General features: G+C 47.5%; 1 protein-coding gene across 1 annotated transcript; it reads right to left on the reverse strand.

Annotated features, from left to right (window-relative positions):
- Positions 1-738: 738 nt before the first annotated feature.
- LOC136318249 (serine/threonine-protein kinase MARK2-like) lies at positions 739-2,187 on the reverse strand. The gene has a single exon (XM_066250633.1). The coding sequence runs from the start codon at positions 2,185-2,187 to the stop codon at positions 739-741; it is 1,449 nt and encodes a 482-aa protein (XP_066106730.1).
- Positions 2,188-11,968: the final 9,781 nt, after the last annotated feature.

Consider the following 11,968-nt stretch of genomic DNA (forward strand, 5'->3'; position numbering starts at 1 on the left):
AGTTCCCATTGAAATACTGGTCAGTTTGTTGATTTAAATTTACTTGTTCTTTATTTTAAATATTGTATTTATTCCCGTTTTGTTTTTTTACTTTAAAATAAGATATGTGCAGTGTGCATAGGGATTTGTTCATAGTTTTTTTTATTGTCTGGCCCTCCAACGGTCTGAGGGACAGTGAACTGGCCCCCTGTGTAAAAAGCTTAGGGACCCCTGTTTTAAGATAAGCTAGATTGTGAAGACAGTCAGTAGTTTTAACAAATAATAGGACAGATGCTCAGAATTCCAGGCATTGGTTTGCAATTGAGCTGTTTCTCACAGGGGCAACTTTGCTGCCTACTCAAGGACTAATTGCAGAATTGTGGCAAGGATTTTAAACACACACACATACACAAATCATGGTTAATGATTTTCCTAAGAAAAGTTGGAAAGTGCAGCTAAGTGAAAATATACCTGTTATTCAGCATTTAAAATACTGACTTCACCCGCATCTTGCCTTCGCCATCAACACGTCAAACTGGTGTGACTCTTGCCCTTCGGACTGTTGACTTTGTCTTGGATGGGCCACAACAGAGGCATTTTAAAAAGCCTCTTAAGAACCTCCTGGTCACCCTCCGCCAGCCGTGGCGGTGGCCAGGAGAGGCTGGGGTCCCACCATCAGGCAGCCCAGTCCTTTCTTCTTGGGTTCTACTCCCGCAGCTGGTGTTATGGCTGCTAGGTGTGGGGAGGGAGCACACAGAGTCAGGCTGGAGCTCTGGGCTGCAAGCAGCATTCATGTTCTCTTGGCTGGATGGTGGAGCGCTGGCCCGGGAGGCTGGGCCGGATGGTGGAGTGCCAGCCCGGGAGGCTAGGCTGGATGTGGGTGGATGGTGGAGCTCCGGCCCGGGAGGCTGGGCCGGATGGTGGAGCGCTGGCCTGGGAGGCTAGGCCAAATGGTGGAGCGCTGGCACAGGGGGCTGGGCCATATGGTGGAGCTCTGGCCCGGGATTTAAGGCTGGATGGTAGAGCGCTGGCCCGGGACTTGGGGCTGGATGGTAGAGCGCTGGCCTGGGACTTGGGGCTGGATGGTGGAGTGCTGAGCCAGGACTTGGGACTGGATGGTGGAGTGCTAAGCCAGGACTTGGGGCTGGGTGGTGGAGTGCTGACCCGGTAGGCTGGGCCAGATGGTGGAGTGCTGACATGGGAGGCTAGGCCAGATGGTGGAGCTCTGACCTGGGAGTCTGGGCCAGATGGTGGAGTGCTGGCCCAGGAGGCAGGGCCAGATGGTGGAGCACTGGCCCAGAACTTGGGGCTGGATGGTGGAGTGCTGAGCCAGGACTTGGGGCTGGGTGGTGGAGCGCTGACCCAGGAGTCTGGGCCAGATGGTGGAGTGCTAGCCCAGGAGGCGGGGCCAGATGATGGAGTACTGGCCTGGGAGTCTGGGCCAGATGGTGGAGCACTAGCCCGGGAGGCAGGGCCAGAAGGTGAAGTGCTGGCCTGGGACTCTGGGTTGGACATACCTTCTCCTGAGATACTGGCAGAGTCCTCCTCCACCGAAACCTGGGCTGAGGGAAGGACAATGTCAAGAGACTGAGGGCAGGGCCTTAAGGGGACAGTGCTCCCCTTCCTCTTATATTTCCTGGCCTCCAAGAGGAGGTAGGTCCCCATTATGTGATTGTATGACTGTCCCATCAGTGCCTTCCATATCTCAGGGTGCTGGAAGCCGATGAAGTTCATTTCTGCTACAATTTCGGGGTCCAGGTTGCCCCGGGGCATGTCGCTGTATGGCTCTAGTTGTTCCTTTTGGCTGTTAATTACCCATGGATGTTGGAAGAGTTCATCAGCGGCTGACTTCTCGCTGGGATTGAGAGCCATTAAGTTCTTGAGTAAGGCTTGACACTCCACTGACAAATAACCTGGTATTCTGAAGTTCCCAATCATGATGTTCTTTTTCACTTTAGTTAAGTCCTGGCTCTTAAATGGTGACCATCCTGTTACCATGTGAAAGGGAATTACACCGAGGTCCCAGATATCTACCTTCCGGCCCTCATAAGTTTGCTCCAGCAGCATCTCGGGTGCCATACAGTTCACAGTCCCACAGTATGTTTTCAGTTCATCCCTTTGCACCTTCCTCCCTAAACCAAAGTCTGTTATTCTGATATTTTTATTCGCATCGACCAGGATGTTCTCCAGCTTCAGGTCCCTGTGCATGATATTCAGCCTGTCGCAGTACTAAAGGGCTGAAAGGAGCTGTCTAAAAATGCGTCGTGCTTCTGCCTTGGTGATAGGGCGGTCCCTTAGTAAATAATCAAAGAGGTCACCACCACTGATGTATTCCATGATGATGTAGTTTGGAGTCCCTGACAATCACCTCCACCAGCTTGACAACATTTGGATGGTTTAATGCTTTAAGAAACTCAACCTCCCGGATGGCGTTTGGGCAGTCCTTTAAACTTACAATTTTTATGGTGATGCATATGCCCGTTAGGACGTGCTGGGCTAGCTTAACTGTGCCAAAGCCCCCTGTGCCCAGGGTACGAACAAAGACATGATTCCCCACGTCGCCCATCATCCACCAAGTTGTTGCTCCATAGTCACCAAACATGGTGACTTGGCGATGTTGTAAATTCACGCCTTAACCAAATCAAGATCCAGATAGACTAGTCCAAGTCACAGTCTGAGTTCCAAATCCAATACAATCAATCCAAGTCCACAAATCAAAATCCAAAGAGAATTGTCCAAAACAGTCCAAATCCAAATCCAAATCACAGTCCAAACGTGTCTAAAACCTCAGGTCACTGTAACGCTCCCTGGGCCGTAAAAGACAAAATGCTCAGCCCAGCCAGGGCCTTATATAGGTTACTTTGTTATTCCATCACAATTGTGCCCTTATGAGGTCAGAGCCAATCACGGCCAATCATGGCTGAGCATATACCACAGTGTTTTTTCTCCCTTTTGTGTTCCATGACCCTTTTACTAAAGAAAATAAAGAACCCCCAAAAAGCTTTCTGTTTATGTGAGATAGTAAATAATGATTAATATTGACTATATTGGAAATAAAAATCTATGATGCAAAAAAGTAAAATAAAATAAATAAAAGTAAAAAGTCTGGCCCTTGCCTTTGGGGCATTGAGGACAGTTGTTCCCAGCCCAAGGACATCAGTTCCAATGTGAGGTTGCCAGTTCGACCTTGGAATCATGCATGCTGAGGTCATTAGCTCTAACCCTGTGGCACTGGCTAGAGCCCCAGTCAGGGCACATATGAGAAGTGATCAATGACATAATGCAGTGGAACAATGAGTTCATGCTGTAGTGTTCCCTGTGTCTAGCACAGTGAGTGGCAACACAGTACAAAATACTGTGTTTCCCCATGTATACAACATACCTATGTATAAGATGCACCTTAATTTTGGAGCCCAAAATTTGAAAAAAAATGTATTACATAAAGTTATTGAACTCAAGTTTTATTCATTATAAAATTTATACAATTCCTTATCACTGTCAAAACTCCCGTCTATTAGCTTGTCCTCATTTGTGTCTGATGACGAATCACTGTCTTCTTATATTGCCTCGTCATCAGTTCACTCTTCCGTTTCATGGAAAGCCAGGGTCCACATTTCAGGGACAGAGGTCGAGAGCTTCCACCATGTTGGAAAGCAAAGGGCTGTTTACTTCGGGCTTGAATGTTTCCTATCTTGGATCTTACAGTTTTCATATTATTTATCTGGTGTTTAAGTTGGCTTCTAGTGGTGGCACCCTTTGAAGAGAATACAATATGACTGCTCTTACTCTGTCCCTTCTCAGAGGAAACTTCAGGATACAGATAGCAGAATATGGCTCTCACATCCCCACTTCCCATATCCGTGCCCAAAGCAGACATCCCTGATCAATCACAGCGGTCTTTGTCCCAGGTAAGACCAACATGGGACCCCACACAGACCGTAACAATCCATCTGAGTTCCCAGGGCCAGAGAAATGCACTTGTCACCCTGCCCAAGGGAAACATGTAAAATAGAAGACACTTCATAAATTCCTGCTGTGCAAGAAAGTGAGAGAGAGGCTGCATTTTCAAACAAAACTCTCTCCCATACAACAAACCCAGGATGCTTCATTCCTGGACAGACCCACCTGGTCTTCCCATAGTTGTCTAAGAATTAGACATCTCGACCTTCCCAGAAAGTCTGTTTCTCCTCCAAAATCCAGTAAAACTCTAAGAGCAAGCCTTAGCTCCATCCCTGTGTCCATGTATGGCAGACACCCCTGGGCCACCATTCCCATTTGGAGTTCTTGATTTCTGGCCTGGATGCTGCCATCTTTCCTTCCACGTCACCATCCTCTACCCTACGCATTTAAAATTCTAGCTCCACCTTGTCGCTCTCCTGCTTAAAAGTCTCTCGATGATTTTGTTCTCCACAGAATAAAGACCCAGTGCTTTAGCATGACAGAAAAGTTCACCTATTATCTGACTTCTGACCACCTCACAAATACCCCTTCTTGCCACTTTCACTCAATAGAATCAAACTTGATTTACCTACAACTTAACTGACTTCATGATGTGATGACATTTTCAAAAGGTCACTCAAGGTGCAGAGTAGAGAACAGGTATTTTGGGGGGAAGAATGCAGGAAAGAGGATCAGGGGAGTCTGTTGCCATAGTCCTTGCAGGAAAGGACAAGGGTCTGAATGGAGATGGAAGGTGTGGTTATGAGGAGGAAGAATTAGAAGCAGTATCAATAAGGTGGCAATGACAGAGCTGAGGACTGAGGTGGAGGCTTAGAGGGGGCAGGTACTGAATGGATGACACCCTGAGCGCCGGCTGGGCATCCATGTGCTGGTGGCATGTGCTCAGAGAGACAGGCACACAGAGGAGGGGCGGGTGTGGGGGGGAAATAGAGGTGAGCTTGGACAGGAGGAACTTCAGGGCTGCAAGGACATCACCATGCAGATGTCCAGGGGCAGTTACTCTTCTTTTTTAAAACTTTCTTTTTTTTAATTCATTTTAGAAAGGGGGTGGAGAGAGAGAGAGGAGAGAGAGAAGAGGGGGAGGAGCAGGAAGCATCAACTCCCATATGTGCCTTGACCAGGCAAGCCCAGGGTTTTGAACCAGCGACCTCAGCATTTCAGGTCAATGCTTTATCCACTGCGCCACCACAGGTCAGGCCGGCAGTTACTTTTCAGGATCAGAAGTTCAAGAAAAATTTATGTCATTGTAGCTCTGATGGTGGATGAGCGGGCCAGGGAGGAAGGCAAGGGGGCAGAATTTTTGGAAACCAAGCTAAGGAGGAGAAACCAAGACTGAAGAATGAGGTGGCCCTAGTGGGGAGAAAAAAGGAGTTAGAGGGGCAGAGGGGGTGTGGAAGTCACAGTAGGAAGGACTCGTGCAAGCCTCACCTGATCGGTGATGTTGAGCACCTTCTCATGCACCTGTTGGCCATGAAGATGTTTTCTTTGGGGAGAAAGATACCTATTCAAATTCTCTGTCCAGTTTTAAATCAGCTGTCAGTGTTTTTGCTATTGAGTTTTAGGAGTTTTTTTTATATGTTTTGGATATTAACCTATGATCAGATGTACGATTTGCAAATATTCTCTCAATTGACTAGGTCTCCCTTTCACTGAGTTGGTGGTGTCCTTTGCCAGGCAGCCCCTAAATGATACTATTTCCTGTGTAGTAGCCCTACTGTGTGCCGCACAGACAGCTGGTTATGGCTGCTGGGGAAAGGGGGCCAGTACAATTTTTCCTCCACTAATGACACAGTTGACACTTGCACTGTCCCCTAGGTGTATCCCTGAGTCCCCAAGATGGCTAATCTCCCAGAACAAGAATGCTCAAGCCATGAGGGTCATTAAGTACATCTCAAGGAAAAACAGTAAGTCAGTACCTGCATGCCTTCAAGTTAGCCAGCAGTTGCGACGTCTAGTCCTGTGCCATGAGGAGGAAGATGCAGAAAACCTGGTCCTGTCACCAAGGGCTGGTCCTGTCACCAAGGGGCCGCCATGTGCCACAGGGTGCTTCTGTGGTACAAGATTCATGGTTCCCAGGTCAAATGTCTTACATAGGTGGACAACATAAACCTGAAAGGAAACCCCCCCAAAATCATTTAAAAGTCAAATAAGGAGCCTCAGGACTGCCCAGGCCCCTGCGCCTGACCACCAACATGGGGTTTACCTGCATGTCCACCAGCGGCCCCATGGACGGAGGTGTAATTCAGAGGGAAGAGTCCGATCAGGGGACAGACTTTCCAACAGAATCACGTCTTAGAATTCAAACACCGGGGATAGAAAGTTTTCCAAGAATTATTCAGCACCCCTTCCCTTCCAGAACAGAAGGCCACCGAGAGGTCCGTTCTCTGGGCCGTGCATGGTTTGCCCTCAGTAGACCTCCCTGCTTTAACTTAAAGCTTCTCATCTGGCAGGGGCTGGAAAAGAGAAAATCAGGTTTATTGGGAAAGCATGTTGCAAGGAGAGTAAATCATTTCTGACCAAGGAGCTAAGATGGATAAACAGTGGGAATCTGAGATTTTATGCGACACTCAGATTGAGGATTTGGGAGCTCAGAGGACTTTTTTTTCTTCACTTCCTCTCTGGTTTCCTGGGGGGCATGAGGAGGGGGCTGGAATACACATTCTTTTCCAATAATGACTGGCAATAGCACTGGTTCTTAAGTTTTAAATTTCTGCAGAGATTAGTCAGAGAACAAAGCAGGCAAGGGCCATTGTCAGGCCAGAGGTCACTGTTCAATTACTGGTGATAAGTCTGGTCAGTGCTGGACCTGCTGGAGGTTTGCTCCCAATTCCTTGGTCTCTCACACACCATCCTGTGAGGCTTGACAGGATGTTTATATGTTTTGGATATTAACCTATGATCAGATGTACGATTTCCCTATATGCTTTCCCACCATGCTTTCCCTATATAGGGTCACTTTAAATGTGTGTGTGGGTTACCCCACCGCCCTGAGTCCAGCTTCCTTGCCTAGGAAACAGGCAGCCCTGTGTGTGCAGGGCTCTGCTCAGTCCTGGCACATTATCAGCATGCAAGGGACTATGATTACACCCTGTATGACCCGGGGACACCATCACTGAATATGAAAAGTGGTTCTTATTGTTTCTACTCTTAGAGCCTCAGAGGAGATGAAGAAGTTGGCAAGAAGTTGAAGCCTTTGTTTCTCAACCTGGTCAGAACCCCTCAGATAAGAAAACACACTTTAATCTTGATGTACAACTGGTAATGAACACTTTTCACCTTAAATCCTTCCCAATGCCTTCAACCCCTACCGTCCACTTTGGGGAAGGGAAAGCCATAGCCCAGTTCCAGTATTGGCAGTGATGGTGGAGAGCCAGGCGGGCTCATGGACAGCAGGCTTCTTGATACCGTATTTGTCAGGCAGACGCTGAGAGCAGCTTCCAGGTCTAAACATCAGCCAGTGTGTTCTCAACCTTGGCTGCACCTTGCAATCACCTGGGAGATTTTTAAATATTAAGGCTGGACCCATTCCCGCCAAGGATACTGTTTAATTAATTGAGAGGAGGATCCAGGAACCAATATTATTAAAATATACAGCCAAAATTTGAGAGCGAGTGGTATAGATCAATCGATGATGGGTGTGGAGATCTCCTGATTGTATAGGGCTGGCAATAAAACACCCTTTTTTATTCTCTTTTCTACCTGGAGAAACAACTTTTGAACAAGAATAAACCACAAGAATAAGTCAGAGCCTCAGCAATCCAGCAACTTCAGCTTGAAGGCATTCGTGGTCTGAGAGCTCTGAGCGGCAGCCCTGCACTGAGCCCTCCTCCCAGGGTCAACAGGGGGACAGGGGTGGGGACAGTTCACACCAGCCAAGGGAATGTCTGAACCCTTGGCAGAGGCAAAGCTCCTCAGGAATTAATTAAGCAACCATCACAAATCGCATAGATTGGCCTCCGTGTTCTTCTTTTCTTGCCTGGATAAATTGTGACCCTTGAAAATGATCCTCATGTTGTCCATTACAGACAAGGCACACTTTCAGCCCACACAATAGACATGTTGTCAAACTTTGGTTAAGAAGAGAAGCCTTAACCATTGGCTCACCTGGTTTTACAAAATCCGAATTAAGTAGTCAATTTTTGAGTCTCAACGGCAGGAGCAGACCTTTGAAAAATCATGGACAACCACCGACTGTCTGGTTTTATTAAAGCAATCACTCTATTAAGACATTTCTTCTTGCCTTTCAAAGTTGACCAGGGAATGATACCTTTTTCATTAGACAGGAGCTAGAAAAGAGAAACTCTGGCTAATACTGTATTTCCCCATGTGTAAGTCGTGCCCTTTTTAAAAAAATTTGGGGTCTAAAAACTGGGTGTGTCCTATACAGTGGTTGTAGTTTCCTTTTTTTTTTGCATTTCCCACTTTTTCACACGGATGAGGGGTGGTATGAATTTTATGATGAATAAAACTTGAGTTAAATAACTTTATGTAATACATTTTTTTTCAAATTTTGGGCTCCAAAATTAAGGTGCATCTTACACATGGGAAATATGGTATATTGGGAACTCAGAGTAAGTCATTTCTGACTGAGGGACTAAGGGAACCCATGGGAATGTGAGATTTTACATGATATTCAGATGGAGGATTTGGGAGTTCAGCCATTTTTCTTCACTTCCTCTCTGGTTTCCTGGGAGGTACGGGGAGAGGGCTGGGATACACATTCTTTTCCAGTAATGACTGGCATAGCACTAGTTCTTAGGTTTTAGATCCCTGCAGAGATTAGTCAGAGAACAAAGCAGGTGTGGGCCATTGTCTGGCCAGAGGTCACCGCTCACGTACTGGCAATAAGTCTGGTCAGTGCTGGTCCTGCTGGAGGTTTGCTTTCGATTCCTCTGTCTCTCAAACACCAACTTGTGAGGCTCGACCACCCCGCTGTGCTGTGTCTACACTGCTCACAAAAATTAGGGGATATTTTATAGCTTCATATTTATTTTGAAATATCCCCTAATTCTTGCGAGCAGGATATATGTAAATATATATATAGCATCACTTTATATTTGTGCGTAATTTCTTCACCTCTCCTGGTTCTGAAGTCACAGCCAGCCACCGCAGTGGGTCAGATGGTGTAAAAGCAGTGGATAGAGGGAACAGCAGTAATAAGATGACAACGAAAGGTGACTACAGCCAACCCTTGTTTTTCCAGAAGTCTCCCTGTGGCGGTGACTTGCTCTCAGAGCCGGCCCAGTCCTGAGCTCTCCTCCCTGTCCAGGTTCTCGGGCTCCGCCCTCTACCAGGGCATCATCATGCATACAGGCATTACGGGGGCAGTGTGTAGCTGGACTTCTTTATCTTGGCCCTGATGGAATTCCCAGCTACCCTCATTATCATCCTTTTCATCGACCGTGTGGGTCACCGCTATCCATGGGCTGGATCAAAACTGGTGGCGTGGGCAGCCTGTCTGGCCTCAGTTATTATTCCCAATGGTAAGTGTCAGGCCCAGCTATGGTCTTGCTCTCCAAGATCCTAAGAAGAGGGGTGTCACAGCCCTTTGATAGGAAGACTATGTCATTTACCATCCAAAGTAGTTTGGAAAAAATAAACAAAATATCTAGGACCTTTCTGACACACTCATCAGCCTTTGAGAACAATTGCAGCCAATGGCTGCCTGATGTCACATGATGACACCCAATTACTACAAGCCATCCAGCTGGCCCAGAGCAGAGAACACGGGCTTTGGCGTGCAGCTGGCTCAGAGTTCAAGTCCTTTTCCAGCACGGCACTTCTCAGATATTATTTAGGCAACTCCCCTGGCCTCCCCACAGTGTCCTGTGGAATTAATTAGAAAATGGCATCAATGAACAATTATTCAGCTCCTTTCCTTTCTTGTAAAATACTTTCTAAGTGAAGGGGAGTGAAAATTCTTTTAGCAATATGGAGCTTTGCTTGAATCCTTCAGTTATTAGCAACTATTTTGAATATGCCCATATGTTGCTATTTCTTTAGTGTGGTCTCGAATAGACTCAAGTTGACCCAGCTTTGGAAACTGATATTATTCTGTTGTCATTAATGGCTGAGGTCTCAGGTTAAAGGAGTATTAAAATTGTGTCTAAAGTTAAAACTAAACAGACGTGTAGAATTTGCTGGCATTGTCCTGACTGTGAGAAGAACCAAGTTCACTGTCTTATCCCAATCTGGAACCTGGGGTTTCCCCTTGCAAAGGCCCGTGGAGCACAGTTTGAAAACCAGGGATCATGCAGTGCATAAAGTGCTGTGTTTCCCTCAGATCTCCAATGGCTAAGAGTGACAGTCACTTGCTTGTGTCGAATGGGGGTTACACTGGCCTACGAAATGGTCTGCCTGGTCAATGCGGAACTGTACCCCACGTTCATCAGGTGAGCACATCTTCCTCCACAGGAAGAGGGTGGGGAGGAGGGGCATTTGCTCCTTGGCTAGAACACCACAGGCGCCGGTAGAGGACACTTGACTTTTCAAAACACAGGTGCAGGAAGATGAGAACATTGAAAGGCAGTAGGCAGGTCACATCTCACACTTACAGGATGGGATAAAGCACAGAAGATGAGTGGAGAGTGCAGGAAATCTGAGCTGTAGGAGAGGACCAGCAGAGGCAGCGGGCGGAAACAGCGTGAATGGGACCCCAGACACAGGGAAGCCGGGGATGACAGTGCAGGGAAAAATCAGCCCCCAGTGTTTCCACGGGAATGAATATAAAACCAACCTCACAGAATACAAATGAGAGGTAGACCATGTATTGTTCACGTGTACTGAAAATAACATGAACATGTTTCTCAGTTCACGAACACCGTACTGATTTGGGGCATCATTTACTGGAGGTGGGATGAGACATCACACTACACTGTGATAGGTTAAAAGGTTAAATTGGCCCCCTGCCTTTCAGGAATCTGGGTGTCCTAGTCTGCTCCTCCATGTGTGACATTGGCGGTGTCATCACCCCGTTCCTGGTATATCAGCTCACTGAGGTCTGGCATGAGCTCCCTCTGGTAGTTTGTGGTAAGAAATCCTAAGAGATGTTGAATGAAAATCTATTTTTCCAGGGAGACTCCATTCTTCTACCTCAACAGAGGTGCCTGTTAGTAACTACTCAGTACGACTAGTAAGTAGTAATACCGTCAATGTCAGTAATACTAGTTTTAGTAATTGTGTCAATAGCTCCTGATGCTCAGGTATGGGAATCATTAGGACCCCTGCCCAGAGAGGTGCCAAGTCAGAAAAGAATGCGGTGGAAGGAAGTGTCCCTGAAGAAACTACTCTCTCTCTCTCCTCCCTGGTTTCCACCCTCCTCGGATCTCTTTGTCAAAGAGCTCACTCACTCTGTCTGCCTCCTCCAGAGCCAGACGTATAAAAGTACAGACCTTCACTTCACTGCTTTAAGAAAAGGCTGTGGAACTTGACAAAGAGCAGCTGCAAACCCAGCAGAAACAGAGACCGTGCACGAGCACTCGGAGCCCCTGTGGGGGTGGGGCACTGACTTCAGCTCCCTCCAGCAGTCAGGTCGAAAGGGGCATGTGCTTCTCCCCTGGCTGCAGGAAAGCACCACGCAGAGCCCTCCCTTCCCCTGCCAGCCTGCTGGACAGACAGTGCCAGGGACAGATCTAATGATCAGGAAGGAACACACAGAGGCCTTTGTTGACACAAAGTCCACAGACCATGAGAGGGGGCTGGGCACCTTGGGCAATGCCATTCCTTCACACCCACAGCCTTTGCCCACAGCCGTAGATGATGGGACAGTCCTCCTCTCGGTGGCCACCCAGATGCGGCCTCAGATTCACACACAGCACATTCACCTTTGCACGCCAGCCAGGACTTCTCAGCACCCTCTCTTGTCCCCTTTAAGACTCATTCTGAGCCAGTTCCCATGTGACAAAAACATGCCACTTGTCACTGTGGGCAAGCAGCACTCACTGCATGTGGGAGGAAGAAGGGACCATTGCTTTTCTCCTCACTCTGACGTTGTCACACACAAGTGTCCCTGCTCCTTCCTCTACTCAGG

Source organism: Saccopteryx bilineata, unplaced genomic scaffold, assembly GCF_036850765.1.
Source record: "Saccopteryx bilineata isolate mSacBil1 unplaced genomic scaffold, mSacBil1_pri_phased_curated manual_scaffold_22, whole genome shotgun sequence".
NCBI classification, from domain to species: Eukaryota; Metazoa; Chordata; class Mammalia; order Chiroptera; family Emballonuridae; genus Saccopteryx; species Saccopteryx bilineata.

Coding starts and splice junctions, on each gene's coding strand:
- LOC136318249 (XM_066250633.1), bottom strand. CDS start 2,187: ATGCACAGGGACCTGAAGCTGGAGAACATCCTGGTCGATGCGAATAAA.